We start from the raw sequence: 13,496 nt of genomic DNA, 5'->3' as shown, positions 1-13,496 counted from the left end.
ATGAAAAGCAACTCCGTGTTCACCCAGAGAATCTGACTTCTCTTCAAGACTCAAAGCAGTTCCTGGTATCAGAGACTTGGTTCTACAAGTGTGGGAATGATTTGGAGCAGGAATCTACACAGAAAAAAATTCAAAATAAAATGATATGAAAGAAGATAAGATTAAAATTAATTAACTTCGGGAACAGACACACACATGGCTACCTTAGAATCTATTCTGCTCTGTTGCCTATGTTTTTGTGATGATCCTTTTCCGCTGATAGATTTTAGCATATCACCACTGCAACATGATCCATTTTTCTTGTTGTCATGGTCATCATCTAATATGCTAAAGCCCCATGTGTACATCACATATTTCCTCAACTAATCAAAACAAACATATCAGTAAGTTTAATTGGATTAAAACCACACCACAAAATAAATAGATACATAAAATTTCATCCTCAAGAAAGTGTTACCTTTTCCCAGCGTTCTAGTGTTTTTTGCCGATTTCTAATCATTCTTAATGTGCTATCTTCATGGCGAAGCTTTTTTATTCTACATTCACACTACAGAAGAGAAAATTTGAGCAACAACTCGGTCACATGTATATATATCATAAAGGTAACATTTCTACCATGTTAGTCTCAAATTTTGCATATGTTTTCCTTGCAATAAATTTAATGATTTATGATAACAAAGATTTCAAAATATAAAAGGGAGAAGTATCATACTTGAACTAGTAAGAAGAAAAAAATGCCAATACTGATGCAATACAAGCCACCATATTAGACCCTCATATTAGATAATTTATAGTTTCCTGATCATTAGAGAGAAAAATACATATAGAAAAACACATAAGAAGTGATTTACCAGTGTGAACTCAGACACTGTAATGGCCTTTTTTCTATATTCTAAATTGAGATGTCACATAACCTTAGCCTTGTGGCAGTCACACGATACTTTTAATTAGAAGGCTGTAGCTTAATCATGTTCATTTGTTGAATGTATTTGGATTTTCTCATTATCTAATACTTCGATAAACTTCCGGATTTATGGCCATAAAAGGAACTAAGTCTTATTTTAAAAGAACTTGCAACTATCAGATGATAAAACAGAATTTTCCAGCATCCACAAATAATAAAATTTGTCAAAATAACAATTGAAGATCCTCACCTCTTGCAGTCCCTTGGTTCAAAGTATTACCCAGAAAAAGAATTTTCTTCATAATATCTTTTAATTTGAGGGAATTCCGGACCTATTAAACAGAGCATAAAACTACCCAAGTCAAAACAGATTCTCAAAACTACATGGAAGAATTTAAGTAGCACAGGGATCTGTCAATACAGTACAGATATCAAATTCTGCAAGAAAAAATTCATCATCAGGAGTTGCTTACCTCTTCACATGCAGAGTTCACAGTGTTCAAACTCTTTTTAAATTCTGAAATCTATAAGATGATGAGAAGAATTATACAATATAGATTGTAATAATAATAATATTTTAACCACCAATGAAAAGCATAAAAAATATCACCAAACCTGGCAGTTGAACTGAATCTTGAAAGAGAACACTCGCAATTTTGATTCCACTCTAGGAACTTTCATCAACTCCATAAAATACTGAAATATTAAAAACATAACAAAATAAAAAGGGGTTTATACCTTTTTGGACCCTGTGTTTTTTCCCATTACCTGTTTGGACCCTGTGTTTTGACAAATTACTTTTTGGACCCTATGTTTTGTAAAATGGTTAAAATAGAACCCTAAACTCAATTTTGATGAAGAAAAAATTGAATATAACAACACAGTTTTTAAGCAGAATGATTTTATTTTTGTTCTGAATTGTTAGTTTGGAAAATAATATGTGATTTTAGTTGAGAAAACATTGACCAAAATCGGGTTTAAGGTTCTATTTTAACTATTTTACAAAACATAGGGTCCAAAAAGTAATTTTTCAAAACACAGGGTCTAAACAGGTAATGGGAAAAAACACAGGGTCCAAAAAGGTATAAACCCAATAAAAAATGACCTTTTAGGACTATTCCGGCCATGATAGAATTCAAAAGGTATCTATATGCTCTCAAATTGACAAGTAAATAGCTAAATTTCAACTGGACAATAATGATGTACAACAGTAGTAATTCCAAGTTTCTATTACATAAATTGTTTTTCTTTTAAGTAAATAAATAGAGGGAAATTAAAAGAAATAAAGGAGTTTGTAAGAAACTAATAAAATAAATCAATAAGTTCAAAACATTTTATTGTTGTGTACTTTAATCATAGAAAGTCATTCATGGACAAGAAAAGATGAATAATGCTTCTTACCTGTTCACACTTTCCCAGGCTCTCCTTGTCACCTGTGTAACCCTGATAATCATATAACAGAAACGGTCATAGCCAGCAACAGAAAGAGTAACAGAACAAGTCATAATGCTGTATTTTGAAAGCTGAATTACTGACTTGCTAACAAACTGGTAAGGAGCACAATGTAACTTGCATTAAAGTCTTACCTTGAGAAGTTCCATCTCTTCTTTAGTAGGACAAAATTTTATTAGATTTTCCACCTGATCAACATCTAATACTGATTCATCCATCGCTAGCACTGCAGCCTGAGAAGATGCATGCCACTAGTGTTAAGTAAACACAAAAAGAGTAACCAAACATGTTATTGTTCCATATTATCAAAACCTATAGAGGAAAAAGACTTCAAAAATATGTGAAATGAAAAAGGATAAAAATTATCCTTATATCTCATGTTTTGATCTCGCAAAATCCTAAATATGTGTTGTTTTCAGTCCCAGGCTGAAAGTACCGATTGCCCATACGTAATGAAAGAAAAACAGACAAATCAAATTAAGTTAACCAACCCATTATCACAGGATTTCATTTAAGAATTCTATATCAAAGAATCTGTATCCACATTATAGAGATAAAACTATCCATATCTCCAGATTATTCAAGTAAAAATAAGATCTTCAAGTAGAAGTTTACCATCATATCAGGAAGCGGCATCTTAACTTTTGTGAGCATAATTTCAATGTTGTTTGCCCTCCTCAGGTCAATCTACAGGATGTAACATGGAAACAAATGGGACAGAAGTAACATCATAAATATAAGAATGCAAAAGAATAAAAAGAAATATCAATGAGAAAGGACATCCTTTTTTACAAGGACACTGAATCATTCACGAAATGTATCTAACAATTGTAACAAGATCAGCAAAGCAAAGAAGAAGATGAAGAAGAAGAAGAAAGAAAAGAACAGAGCAGAAAGGACCATGATAGGAACCCAAATAGAAAGAACACATAACAGTAGAGAAAACTAAGAAGAATAGGCAAAAATAAGTACTATATGGCTGAATTAAATGAAGAAATGAAAAAGAATGATAACACAGGCATTTCTAGGAGCCTGGGACCTCTCAAGAAAGCTCAAGCAAGAGTCTTCTTAATAATAATGCTAGAAAAAATATTCAATTTCTATACAATTACCAGGTGAACTTTGTCAGTTTTGGATCCAGTAGACTTACGACGCCCTCCAGCTTTACCCCCTGAATCAGCAGGTTTAGGGACTGTTGCAGAGAAAAGACTCTCTATCTCTGACACATCAAATTCTGGAGCACTAAAACAAAAGGAAGCAATATTACTAATTGAGAAAGGTAGAATTTAAAGCTCAAGATGAGAACTTTTTCCATTTTATTGATTTGAGAAAGGAACAAGACAAGGAAGAGAGTGTATGTATTGAATTGGAAGCTAGCAGAGCCTATAGAGAAATAATTCGAAACTATATATAAGTGGTGAAAAATAATATCCTTAAAATATATCCTAGCCTAGGATAGATTGAACTCTTCTTGAAAATTTTCCACTCTTTTTGAAGCAAACACAATAGGAGAAATATAAACAGTGAATTATTGTTCTCATTTAGTGTTGCATCATGTCTTTGACACACCTTTTTCTATTGCAGACAAAGCCAAGCCCAGGGCAAGAAAAGAAGTCACAAGGAATGAATTGAGTGAGCTTAGACAAATAAACACACTAACACACACACACAGAAAGAGAAAGAGAGAAACAGAGATAGAGTATAAACTATATATTATGCTGGGGTCTGGTTGGGCCAAGCTTTTTGATCAAAGAACAAGTGCAAAAGGTTCTTCGTGGCTATACTTTGAATATCCATTTCATTTTCCTAAGAAGTCAACTTATAAGGAAAAAGAAACTAAAGATGCATATACTAATTATTCAGCACCCCAAAAACTGGCAGCCGCAGCAGAGAAGTGGCCAACTTATATTTGCAAATAAAGCACTTTCTTTCGGTTGTTTGCATCTTTATATATATGTCTGTCTATCTTCTTGATTAATGACAGTTAATACTACATGGTCCTTGCATTCTCAATTTTACTGTTCCAGTCAGTATCTCTAAAAGAAACATCAGAAAAGCAAAGGACAGAACAAAGACAAGGACAAAACAATTAACCAAAATAGGCACAAACAAGGTATATAATTCTCATTTACTGAAGCATAATATAACACTATCATTATGTGTATCTTTCTCGTTGATCATTTTCAACTATATTTTTTTGCTATATATATATATGATAAATGAGATAATATAAGTTTTACAACTATATAGCAAGAAGAGGAAAATAACTATATTTCTCTTGAAAAAAAATAAGTAGTCAAGGGACAACTCTATAACTATACAGAATCTTATATTGCTTTGTGTTATATATGTAGGTCATTACTTAGAATAACATATATAGTTTTCTCTTCAAAAACTAATATAAATACCTATACCATGATGCATAGAGAGCCTAAACCAAATTGACAAGATATGGTTCTTGATAGTTCATCAGTTAACTTTATTTGCAGTTCAATCTGATTCTAGCTAGTAAATTATAAAATAATTCATGTTCATATTTCAGGGTGACTAAGATAAAACAAATAATTACCCAATTAAACAAAAGTACATAATCACAAATGATTCACACTCAAACAAAATGCAATCTTGTACAAATTGGAGATATGTGCCCAAAGCGTGTCCAAGATTAGTACAATGATTCTGCATTCAATTTAATTCCTGTAAAAATTTGTATTTATATATATATATATATAAATATATATCTATATAGAAATACTTACAGGGAGACCCAGAAATGGAAGCTGAGCCTAGATTTGAGTAGGAGAAAATGTACCACCCCATATCTCTGGTAACGTAGAAACCCCTCTGGTAACCACTGAATTCCTACAAAACGAAGTAAACTTCCATTTATTGAGTCTTATAAAAGTCCTTCTTGAAGACTTTTCCAAGATCTAATTTACCTTTTTCTTCAATAATCCTAACTGAGACACCAATCAAGATTCCAAAACCCAATTTCAAGTAGCTAAAGAAATAGTAGACCTCAAATTTTCAGAAATGGCAACATCGCCCTCCTCAATGACCCCGGGACTTAAACTCAACCCTCCATCTTCACCATTTATATGAGCTCTACCCGCAACTGGACAACTGGAGACCGCTCCCATCTCTGTCTCTGTCCTCACCTCTGCAATCTGGTTGGGAGAGAATGAGCCCTGAACTCCGCCGCTACCACCATTCCCAGCGAAAAACAGAAGATCGTGCCTCCTAGGGATGGTAGAGATGCTTACAGGGAAGTTGCTTGGCCTCAATGCCAAGCTCGAACTGGTCCTTGCAAACGGCGCAGAGCATAAAAGGGTCATCGTTCAGAAGGGACTGGTCGATTCTAATGGTGGGTATTGCGTCAATGGAAGATTTCGAAGCAAGGAGAGGCGTAGATGGGTCAGAGGAGGACTGGCTGGAAACAGAGAGAATGAGAGATAGAGAAAGACGAGAGAGAGAAGATTTGAGGAATGGAGGAGATTTGAAGCCGAACCATTGGGATTGACTTTGGGGACACTGTAGTCGAAGAAGGAAATGGGGGAGTTATATTCGGGCTAGGAAAAAATGAATTTGCTGAAGAAGAAAAAACACAACTTTTATTATAGGCGGGCTCCCAAATAAATTACCGCCATTTTTTCCTTTTACCACATATATATATAAAATTATAGCATAACACTTTTTCATAAGTATTATATTTTTATGTTATAAAAATGGGTATTTGGTGTAGTGTTCCTTCAGTTTCTCTAACCCTTGTATCCTTTCTGTCACAGAGTATTATCAAGAAACTGAACCATTCTTCTATAATCTTCATAGTCTTCCAAAGTATCCTTAGAATCACCTAGACTAGAGTGGGCAATTTTCAACACATGAGATAGATACAGAGAGAAGAAGAGAAAATAATCAAAGAGGCTTAGAAAAGGACTTGTGTTTAGAGAGAATCTAAAACTATCAGAAATCGAGTGATTAAACTTTTCTATCATCTCTTTGACTTCTCTCTAAACACTCATTTTATAGACTCAATTAGGCTATTTAATTTAATTAAAAAATTAATAAAATAATAGCCAATTTGAAGCCCAAGGTCGAAATTATCACAGGCTTTAGGCCCCTGAAATTTCCCATTTTATTATAAGCTCATTGGACTTAAAATCAAGGCTTGTATTATTTTCTATTGATTTAATTAATTAAATAATTATTGAAATCCTTTATCAAATTAATTATTTATAATTTGAACCTTGATTTAAACTTATTTATTAATTTAGATACCAATTTATCTTAATTAATAAATCTGCCATAATTTATCTTTTTTTCTAAAAAATACATAACTCTCTGAAACTATCCAAAATTGACCTGGTGAACTTTGATAATTCTAATTGATGATTTGTAGTGCACTAAATTTTTTATTTTTGTGTTTTATTTTATTTTGTTAAGTGTTGTGAATTATTTTATTTAATTGTTTGTTTGTTTAAATTAATTGTTAGAATTGTTTGGTAGACTTTTGTGAATTTAATTGTTAAATGTTATTTATTTATTTTTAAAATGTGATTAATTGAGTTTTGGTTGAATGCACTAAGGTGCATGGTAGGTAGAGATGCACCTTAGCATTTGAGTGTGTGCATGTGCGTGGTTGCATGGTGTGCATGCAATAGTTTTCTACACATTAATTTCCTTTTATTGGTTTATTTATTTTTTTATTTAATTAAGGCATGTAAAAAGAAAATAAAAAGAAAGGGAAATAAAGAGGCTTGTGTTCACACAAGAAAAATGTTGGGAAACAAATGGTGAGAAAGGATAGAGTTGTCATTTTTTTTTAATTCCCGTAACCTTAGACCCAGCTTCAGTTAAACAGGTATAACTTGGGCTGTGGATATTCGATTTAGACATAACTAGTACCGTTAGAAAGCTAATGAAATTATCTACTTTTTTTGTGAATATTATTTTTCCGAAAACGCAACATAAACGGGTCAAAACCCAGTCCCAAGTCTCAGCACCCTAGAGTTACGAGAATAGCATTATTTCCTCTATTAGCCATGAACAGCCAAGGAAGACAAGAGAGGAATTAGTGTGCTGTCAATTATAAAATGAATTGATTGGCTGAATATAATTTTTTAATTGATTTATATTTTGATTTAGGGAAAATAAAGGAAAATGATAATTACATTTTCCTTAGCTAGGTTTTGATGATTTGGGGCATTTAAATGGAAAATAAGAAAGAGCATGATGGCTCATTTGGCTTGGTGGCTTCCGTGTGCTTAGAGAGAAGGGAGAGGGAGAGCTTGTGAGTTCTAGAGAAAGAGGTGGAGAAGAAGAACGTGAAGGAGAAGAGAAGGAGAAGAAAGAAGAAGCCAAGGCTAGGGATCCTAACGTATGGGTTAAGGTTCATAGCATTATATTTTGTCTCGTCTACATCTTGATTCTAAGCAAGGCAAACTGATGGTGATGATAGGTTTGGATTTTGTTGCAAGAGGATTGGAGGTTAGTGTTCGAAATCCCTAGGGTAAGTATTTGGGTTCATAGTGATGTTAATTTCTACCTCTTCTTGAATCTAAGATCATTTTTTTTTTCTTTTCTTCATGTGGGTTTCGAAACCCTAGGCTTGAACAAGTGGTGGCCATAGTTTGGGTTATTGTCACTATTTTCCTTGAGTTCTAGCAAGAGAGGTAATGCGAACCTTTTTGTCTTATGGTTATTGTTTTTATCTTTGGTTTCTTGTGGTTTGGAGAATATTGTTTGAGAATGGTGATTCATTGTTTTGTTCTCCTTTGATATATTAGATGATTAATATTATTAAAATGTGGTGTTGATGGTATGTTGTTTAAAGATCTTCTATGATTTGATGATGGGTATGTTTTGGCATAAAGACTCTATGTGAAAATATACAAAGGTTTTAAATTGTGATCTATAAAAATGATGATGAATATCTCTTTTAAAAATAACATGAAAGGATTTGATTATTTTGGCTATGGGGATTTCGGCTTAAAGGTGATATTCAAAAGCATGATGGTTATTTTTATTATGTTTTATGTCAATGAAAATCTTAGAAACATAATAGGTTGTTGTAAGATTTTAAAAGGATACATATTGGTTTTGTTTCTTTTATAATACTTGCATGGTAGTAATATGACAAGAGTATATTTAGACAAGATCAAAGATGATTATTTGTTTATGACTTGTGAGTATGTTTCAAGGTGGTTGATGAATTATTGTATGCTAATGGTAAATATTAAAATCATTAAAAAGGGTGTAGAAACATGCTAGGGTTTGAGTTGGAACATTGTTATTAAATATGTATGAATTTTGTGAAATATGATGAAAAGAATTTAATTTCATGATTAAATATGCTTGCTAATTTTGTGTATAATTGGTGAGAAATTTGGTGAAAGAATAATTTGCATGCATAAGTAATGTCCCAAATGCTATGTTTATTTTATGAAATTAAAAGGGTATTTTAAGTCATAATAAAATGATATTTTTTACTCAAATAAATACCTACAGAATTTTTATATATTTTAGAGAAAATATGAGGTTTTAAATTCAATATGGTGATTTTAATGATAAATATGATTGTTGGAATTTTTGTAAAAAAAAAAAAGTGAAGTGTGTTTTAATAAAGAGGAATTTGATTAGTATTTGAAATAAATTAAAACCCTAAACTATGGTAATATTAAAAATGGTATTTTTAATATAGTATGAGTGTTTATTTTAATAGTTATGATCTTTCTTTATTTTGATTTAGAAAAAAAATTGAATTTAATTCACTTGTGATTTTTAAATAAATTTAATGGTGGCTGAAAGTTTAGTTTAATAAGAGTAAAATAATTATTTGATTGTCACCTATGAATTTATGTTACATAAAATTAAGTCTTAAAATAATTCAAGCAAAAATATTTTTTTTCTACACTTAAAATATATATTTTTCTCACATCAATTATGTAACACAATTAATTAAAATTAAATTGATATTTTCCAAGGAAACATGGTAATCATAGGTATTTTAAATAAATTCCAAGCTTTTGTTATTTCTTTGCAATTTGAAAATAATAAATGGATTTATCACATCTATTTTTAAATGGCTAAATAAAATTATTTTTATGAAATAAAAATAATGTCTTGAGAGATTTAATCAACCTAGTAATTTTAAGAAGATAATTAATAGTAAACAAAACATGCTACAAGTCTATTATTTTTAAAACGATAGAAGTAAGACGCATGGAATTATCGTTTTAAACGCCACATTTACGCAACGTTCCCACGTATGCATGTTACATGCAAATTCACTTTTACGTCCAAAATTATGTCTATTATGCAACCATGTAGTTTTTATAGAAAGATCATGCATGCAATATAGGTAGAATGAGCATTATTCTTTTATGACCTTACGTGTAATTAAGCATATTTGTATGTTGTGTGTAACTCCTACCATGTGTGCATGGTCCATGCACACATGAGTTATATGGGAGGGCAAAATAGTAATTATGTGAAGCTAAGGAATGTCGTTTTGATTATGGTATAGGCTCGTTGAGAAGTTGTGGTTTTACTTAGCTTGGACCTGAGGTAAGGAAGTTAGATAGAATTTATGATTGTTTATGCTATGAATGATAAGACTGTTTGTATGAATGAAAATGTTATGAGTTATGAAATGCTATAATGTGATGATATGCTGGCTTGTATGAATGCTGTATGATATGAATGGATGTTAGTGTGATGAACGTGACACATCAAATAAAGAGGTTACGTACTAAGGATATGAAGACGTAGCCGAGTTATATGTAATGGTTGTTAACGTGTTGAACGCGACTCAACAAATGGGTTACTAAGGATGTAAAGATGTAACCCGAGTTACTAAGGATATAAAGACGTAACTTCAAGGGCGAACGCGTCGAGGTTATTCAAGGACCAGAGACTCTCGTTTACCTCTAAGGGTGGCATGGACAAGTTAGAGGGCCATGTTCACAAGGAATTGTTTATGATTATGTTATGATGTTTTGTGATGTTATGATGTTTATGATATGATGATGACGTTATGTTGACGTAAATATGTTTATGATTATGATTTTGACGCCATTTTTATGATGATGCTATGATGTATAAAGATAAATGAAAGTGCTTGGAATTTGTTGTATCTTACTTGCTTATTGTTTGTACTTCCTTACTGGGCTTTTAGCTCAGCCCCCTTACTTTCCCTTCCAGGTAGCAAATAGGTTTCTCTATGGCACGCGTGGTGATGTGGGGAGTTCTGTCGTCCTGGTGTATATGGCGTGGGGCATCCTATGGATGAGAAACGATCAATTCTAAATGCCATTTTCTTTTAATGATGTTACGTTTAATGAGACTTTTCAAACTTGTCAGCGGGACTTAAAATTTTGGATGTTTTAGAATTTTGCATGAAATTGGTATTTTCTTTTTAAACTATTGGGCCCAACTTGCATGTTTTCAACAAGACCCCACTGAAACCTTTATAATAAGTGGCTTTCTATTATAAACTAATGAATATGTGAATGTTCTTTAAAGCTCTAGACTAGGGCGTTTTACATGATTAAATCAATGAATTGAGACTATCTAGATGATTTTATCCAAGGTACAATGGGGACCATGGGCCTATGAAATCAAGCTCCAATAAGTTATCATAAATCTAACAAATAAATTTACTAACTTATTAATTCCTCGTGACTCCACTATAGACTCAGAATTGCACTCTTGAATTCATAGAACGCTCTATAACAAATATAGATACGCTATTAATTATCCATCGTTACAACCATAATTGTCACTCAATCCTCTATAGACGGTCTACAATGAGATAGGACTAAAATATCGTTTTACCCCTCATTGTATTTTATCCTTAAAACACTTAGTTCCTTGTAAATGATATTTCAGTAAACTAATTTAATTACTGAAATGAGATCACTATCATTTAACACCTTGAACCAAACTAAAAGGAAACCATCCTTTCACTTCTTCATCAGAAGCTATAGATGTTCATATCTATGATTAACACTCCCACTCAATTATACTACCGAGTTCCCAAGATGTAAGTATGGGCTAGTCCGTAGGGTAAGCTGGTAACGAACAAGTCAAAGAACTCAAATAATACAATCAGTTAGAATACTAACCACTCAAAATTGAGATTGAATTGACCTATGGTCAATTATATGATATGACTAGAATAGATAATAACGGTATGTTTACTTATCTTATCAACTATCAATATCGGTCATGTCCAATTTAACAAATACATCCGATCTTATCTACTTTGCTAATGTTCTGGAAAGAACATAACACTGTGATGTGTACGTAGATCATATTGTAGATTAGCAAGTCAGTGTAAATCCTGTGCACTGAATAATCTTAGGACTAACTTATTTTGAACATATAATCATATTTATATTCCACTGTGATTCCGTCACTATAAATAAGATTAGCTATATGCTCGGGATTTAATAGAAGTTTATATTAAACAAATAATCATGAAAATAAAATATGTGAGCAAAGTGATTGACCAAGTCAAAAAATTATTTCTATTCTTTTATTGATAATAAAATGAGATTACAAAGAATTTGGGTTTTAATTAGGGCATAAACCCCAACATTTCTTGGCTTCACCAAGATCCTTCATTTCAAACTCACTGTTCAGCTGCCCTTTTAGTATATTAATTTCTATTTTTTCTTTTTCAATGAGGAGTATATCATCAACATAGAGCAACAAAAAAATTTTACCATTTGAGTAAACACGAGGATCAAAATTACTCTTATGATATTTGATCTTAGACATGAATTCATCAAATCTGATATTCCATTGTCTTAGAGCTTGTCTTAAACCATAAAGAGACTTGTTTAATAGACATACCTGATTAGGATCTTTGCTTTCAAAGCCTTCGAGTTGTCTCATATAAATATTTTCTTCTAGATTTCCATGTAGAAATGTTGTTCTAACATCCATTTGTTCAATTTCTAAGTCATACTTGGCAGCCTTAGACATGATAACCCTTATTGATGTTTGTTTTACAACTGGTGAGAAGATATCATTGAAGTCTATTCCTTCCTTTTGAGTAAAGCCTTTATCAACCAGCCTTGCCTTATATCTTGTATTTTCTCCAAAATTATCTTCTTTCTTTATGAAGATCCACTTGCATCCTACCAATCTTTGACCATTTGGTTTGTCTACCAAAGTCCAAGTCTGATTCTCCATTAATGAATCCATCTCCTCATGTATAGCTTGCAGCCACTTTGTGCTTTCTTTGATGTTGACAGCTTCAGAGTATGTATCCGGTTCTGAGTTATAAATTTTACTTGCTACAGTCAAAGCAAATATATTGAAGTCTGCAATATCTGCATACCCGAATATGTCAAGAGGGTGTATTTCTCTTCTATCACGATCTCTAGCCAACTGGTAGTTTTCTAGCTAACTTTGAGAAGTTTCAGTTTCAGTTTCTAGGCTTTGTTGCTGATCATCTGTTGAGTTTGTGTCACTGTAAGTCTTTTCCACCACAAGTTGAATACTATCATCTTTAGTTTTTGAGATTGAGTCTTGTTGTGCACTGTGTTTCATAGGCATTTCCTTTTCATTGAATGTCACATCTCTGCTAATGAGGCACTTCTTGTATCCGGGTTCTAAGCACCAGAGTTTGTATCCCTTGATGTCATTAGGGTATCCGAGAAACATACACTTCAAAGCTCTTGGTTGAAGTTTGTCCTGCCTAATGTGAGCATAGGCAATGCATCCAAACACCTTCAAGTGATCACAATTAGGAGCTTTACCTGTCCATCTCTCTTGTGGTGTCAGAAAATTGATTGTTGATGAGGGACATCTATTGATTAAGTAACAAGTTGTCTTGATAGCCTCTCCCCATAAATGTTTTTCCAAACTAACACAATTTAGCATGCATCTTACCATTTCCAAGAGTGTTCTGTTCATTCTTTCTACGAGACCATTCTATTGGGGAATCCTAACAACTATACCATGCCTTGCAATGCCTTCTTTGACACAGAGATCATCAAATTCATTGGAGCAATATTCTAATCCATTGTTAGTTCTTAACTTTCTGACCTTCTTTCCAGTTTGATTCTCTACTAGCCTCTTCCAATTTACAAAGGTACTTAATGCTTGGTTTTTGCTCTTGAGCAAGAAG

The 13,496-nt window shown here is 32.4% G+C and overlaps 1 protein-coding gene across 3 annotated transcripts; it reads right to left on the bottom strand.

The window, feature by feature from the left end:
- Nucleotides 1-488: 488 nt before the first annotated feature.
- On the bottom strand, nt 489-5,920 carry LOC133782176 (formin-like protein 21b). Of its 3 annotated transcripts, XM_062221389.1 has the most exons (10): nt 5,375-5,790; nt 5,116-5,218; nt 3,469-3,598; nt 2,972-3,043; nt 2,491-2,589; nt 2,306-2,347; nt 1,520-1,600; nt 1,378-1,428; nt 1,155-1,236; nt 489-547 (listed from the first exon to the last, which is right to left on the bottom strand). In XM_062221389.1, the coding sequence occupies exons 4-10, from the start codon at nt 3,008-3,010 to the stop codon at nt 543-545; spliced, it is 399 nt and encodes a 132-aa protein (XP_062077373.1). In that variant the 5' UTR covers nt 3,011-3,043; nt 3,469-3,598; nt 5,116-5,218; nt 5,375-5,790; the 3' UTR covers nt 489-542. The 3 variants fall into 3 exon arrangements, with proteins under 3 accessions (XP_062077373.1, XP_062077372.1, XP_062077374.1); XM_062221388.1 differs by having other exon boundaries at nt 2,972-3,598; XM_062221390.1 differs by lacking the exons at nt 489-547; nt 1,155-1,236; nt 1,378-1,428; ... (3 more) ...; nt 2,972-3,043; nt 3,469-3,598 and adding an exon at nt 4,064-4,392 and having other exon boundaries at nt 5,375-5,920.
- Nucleotides 5,921-13,496: the final 7,576 nt, after the last annotated feature.

This window comes from Humulus lupulus, chromosome 6 (assembly GCF_963169125.1).
Source record: "Humulus lupulus chromosome 6, drHumLupu1.1, whole genome shotgun sequence".
NCBI classification, from domain to species: Eukaryota; Viridiplantae; Streptophyta; class Magnoliopsida; order Rosales; family Cannabaceae; genus Humulus; species Humulus lupulus.
Note: the sequence above shows the minus strand (reverse complement) of the source record. Positions and strands in the feature narration are given on the sequence as shown.

What these genes read in the sequence shown, in the direction of transcription:
- LOC133782176 (XM_062221388.1), bottom strand. Translation starts at nt 3,010, where the DNA reads ATGCTCACAAAAGTTAAGATGCCGCTTCCTGATATGATG. An exon ending in AAGAGATGGAACTTCTCAAG is followed by an intron (nt 2,348 to 2,490) that starts GTAAGACTTTAA and finishes TATGATTATCAG; the next exon opens with GGTTACACAGGTGACAAGGA. An exon ending in AGATTCAGTTCAACTGCCAG is followed by an intron (nt 1,429 to 1,519) that starts GTTTGGTGATAT and finishes ATCATCTTATAG; the next exon opens with ATTTCAGAATTTAAAAAGAG.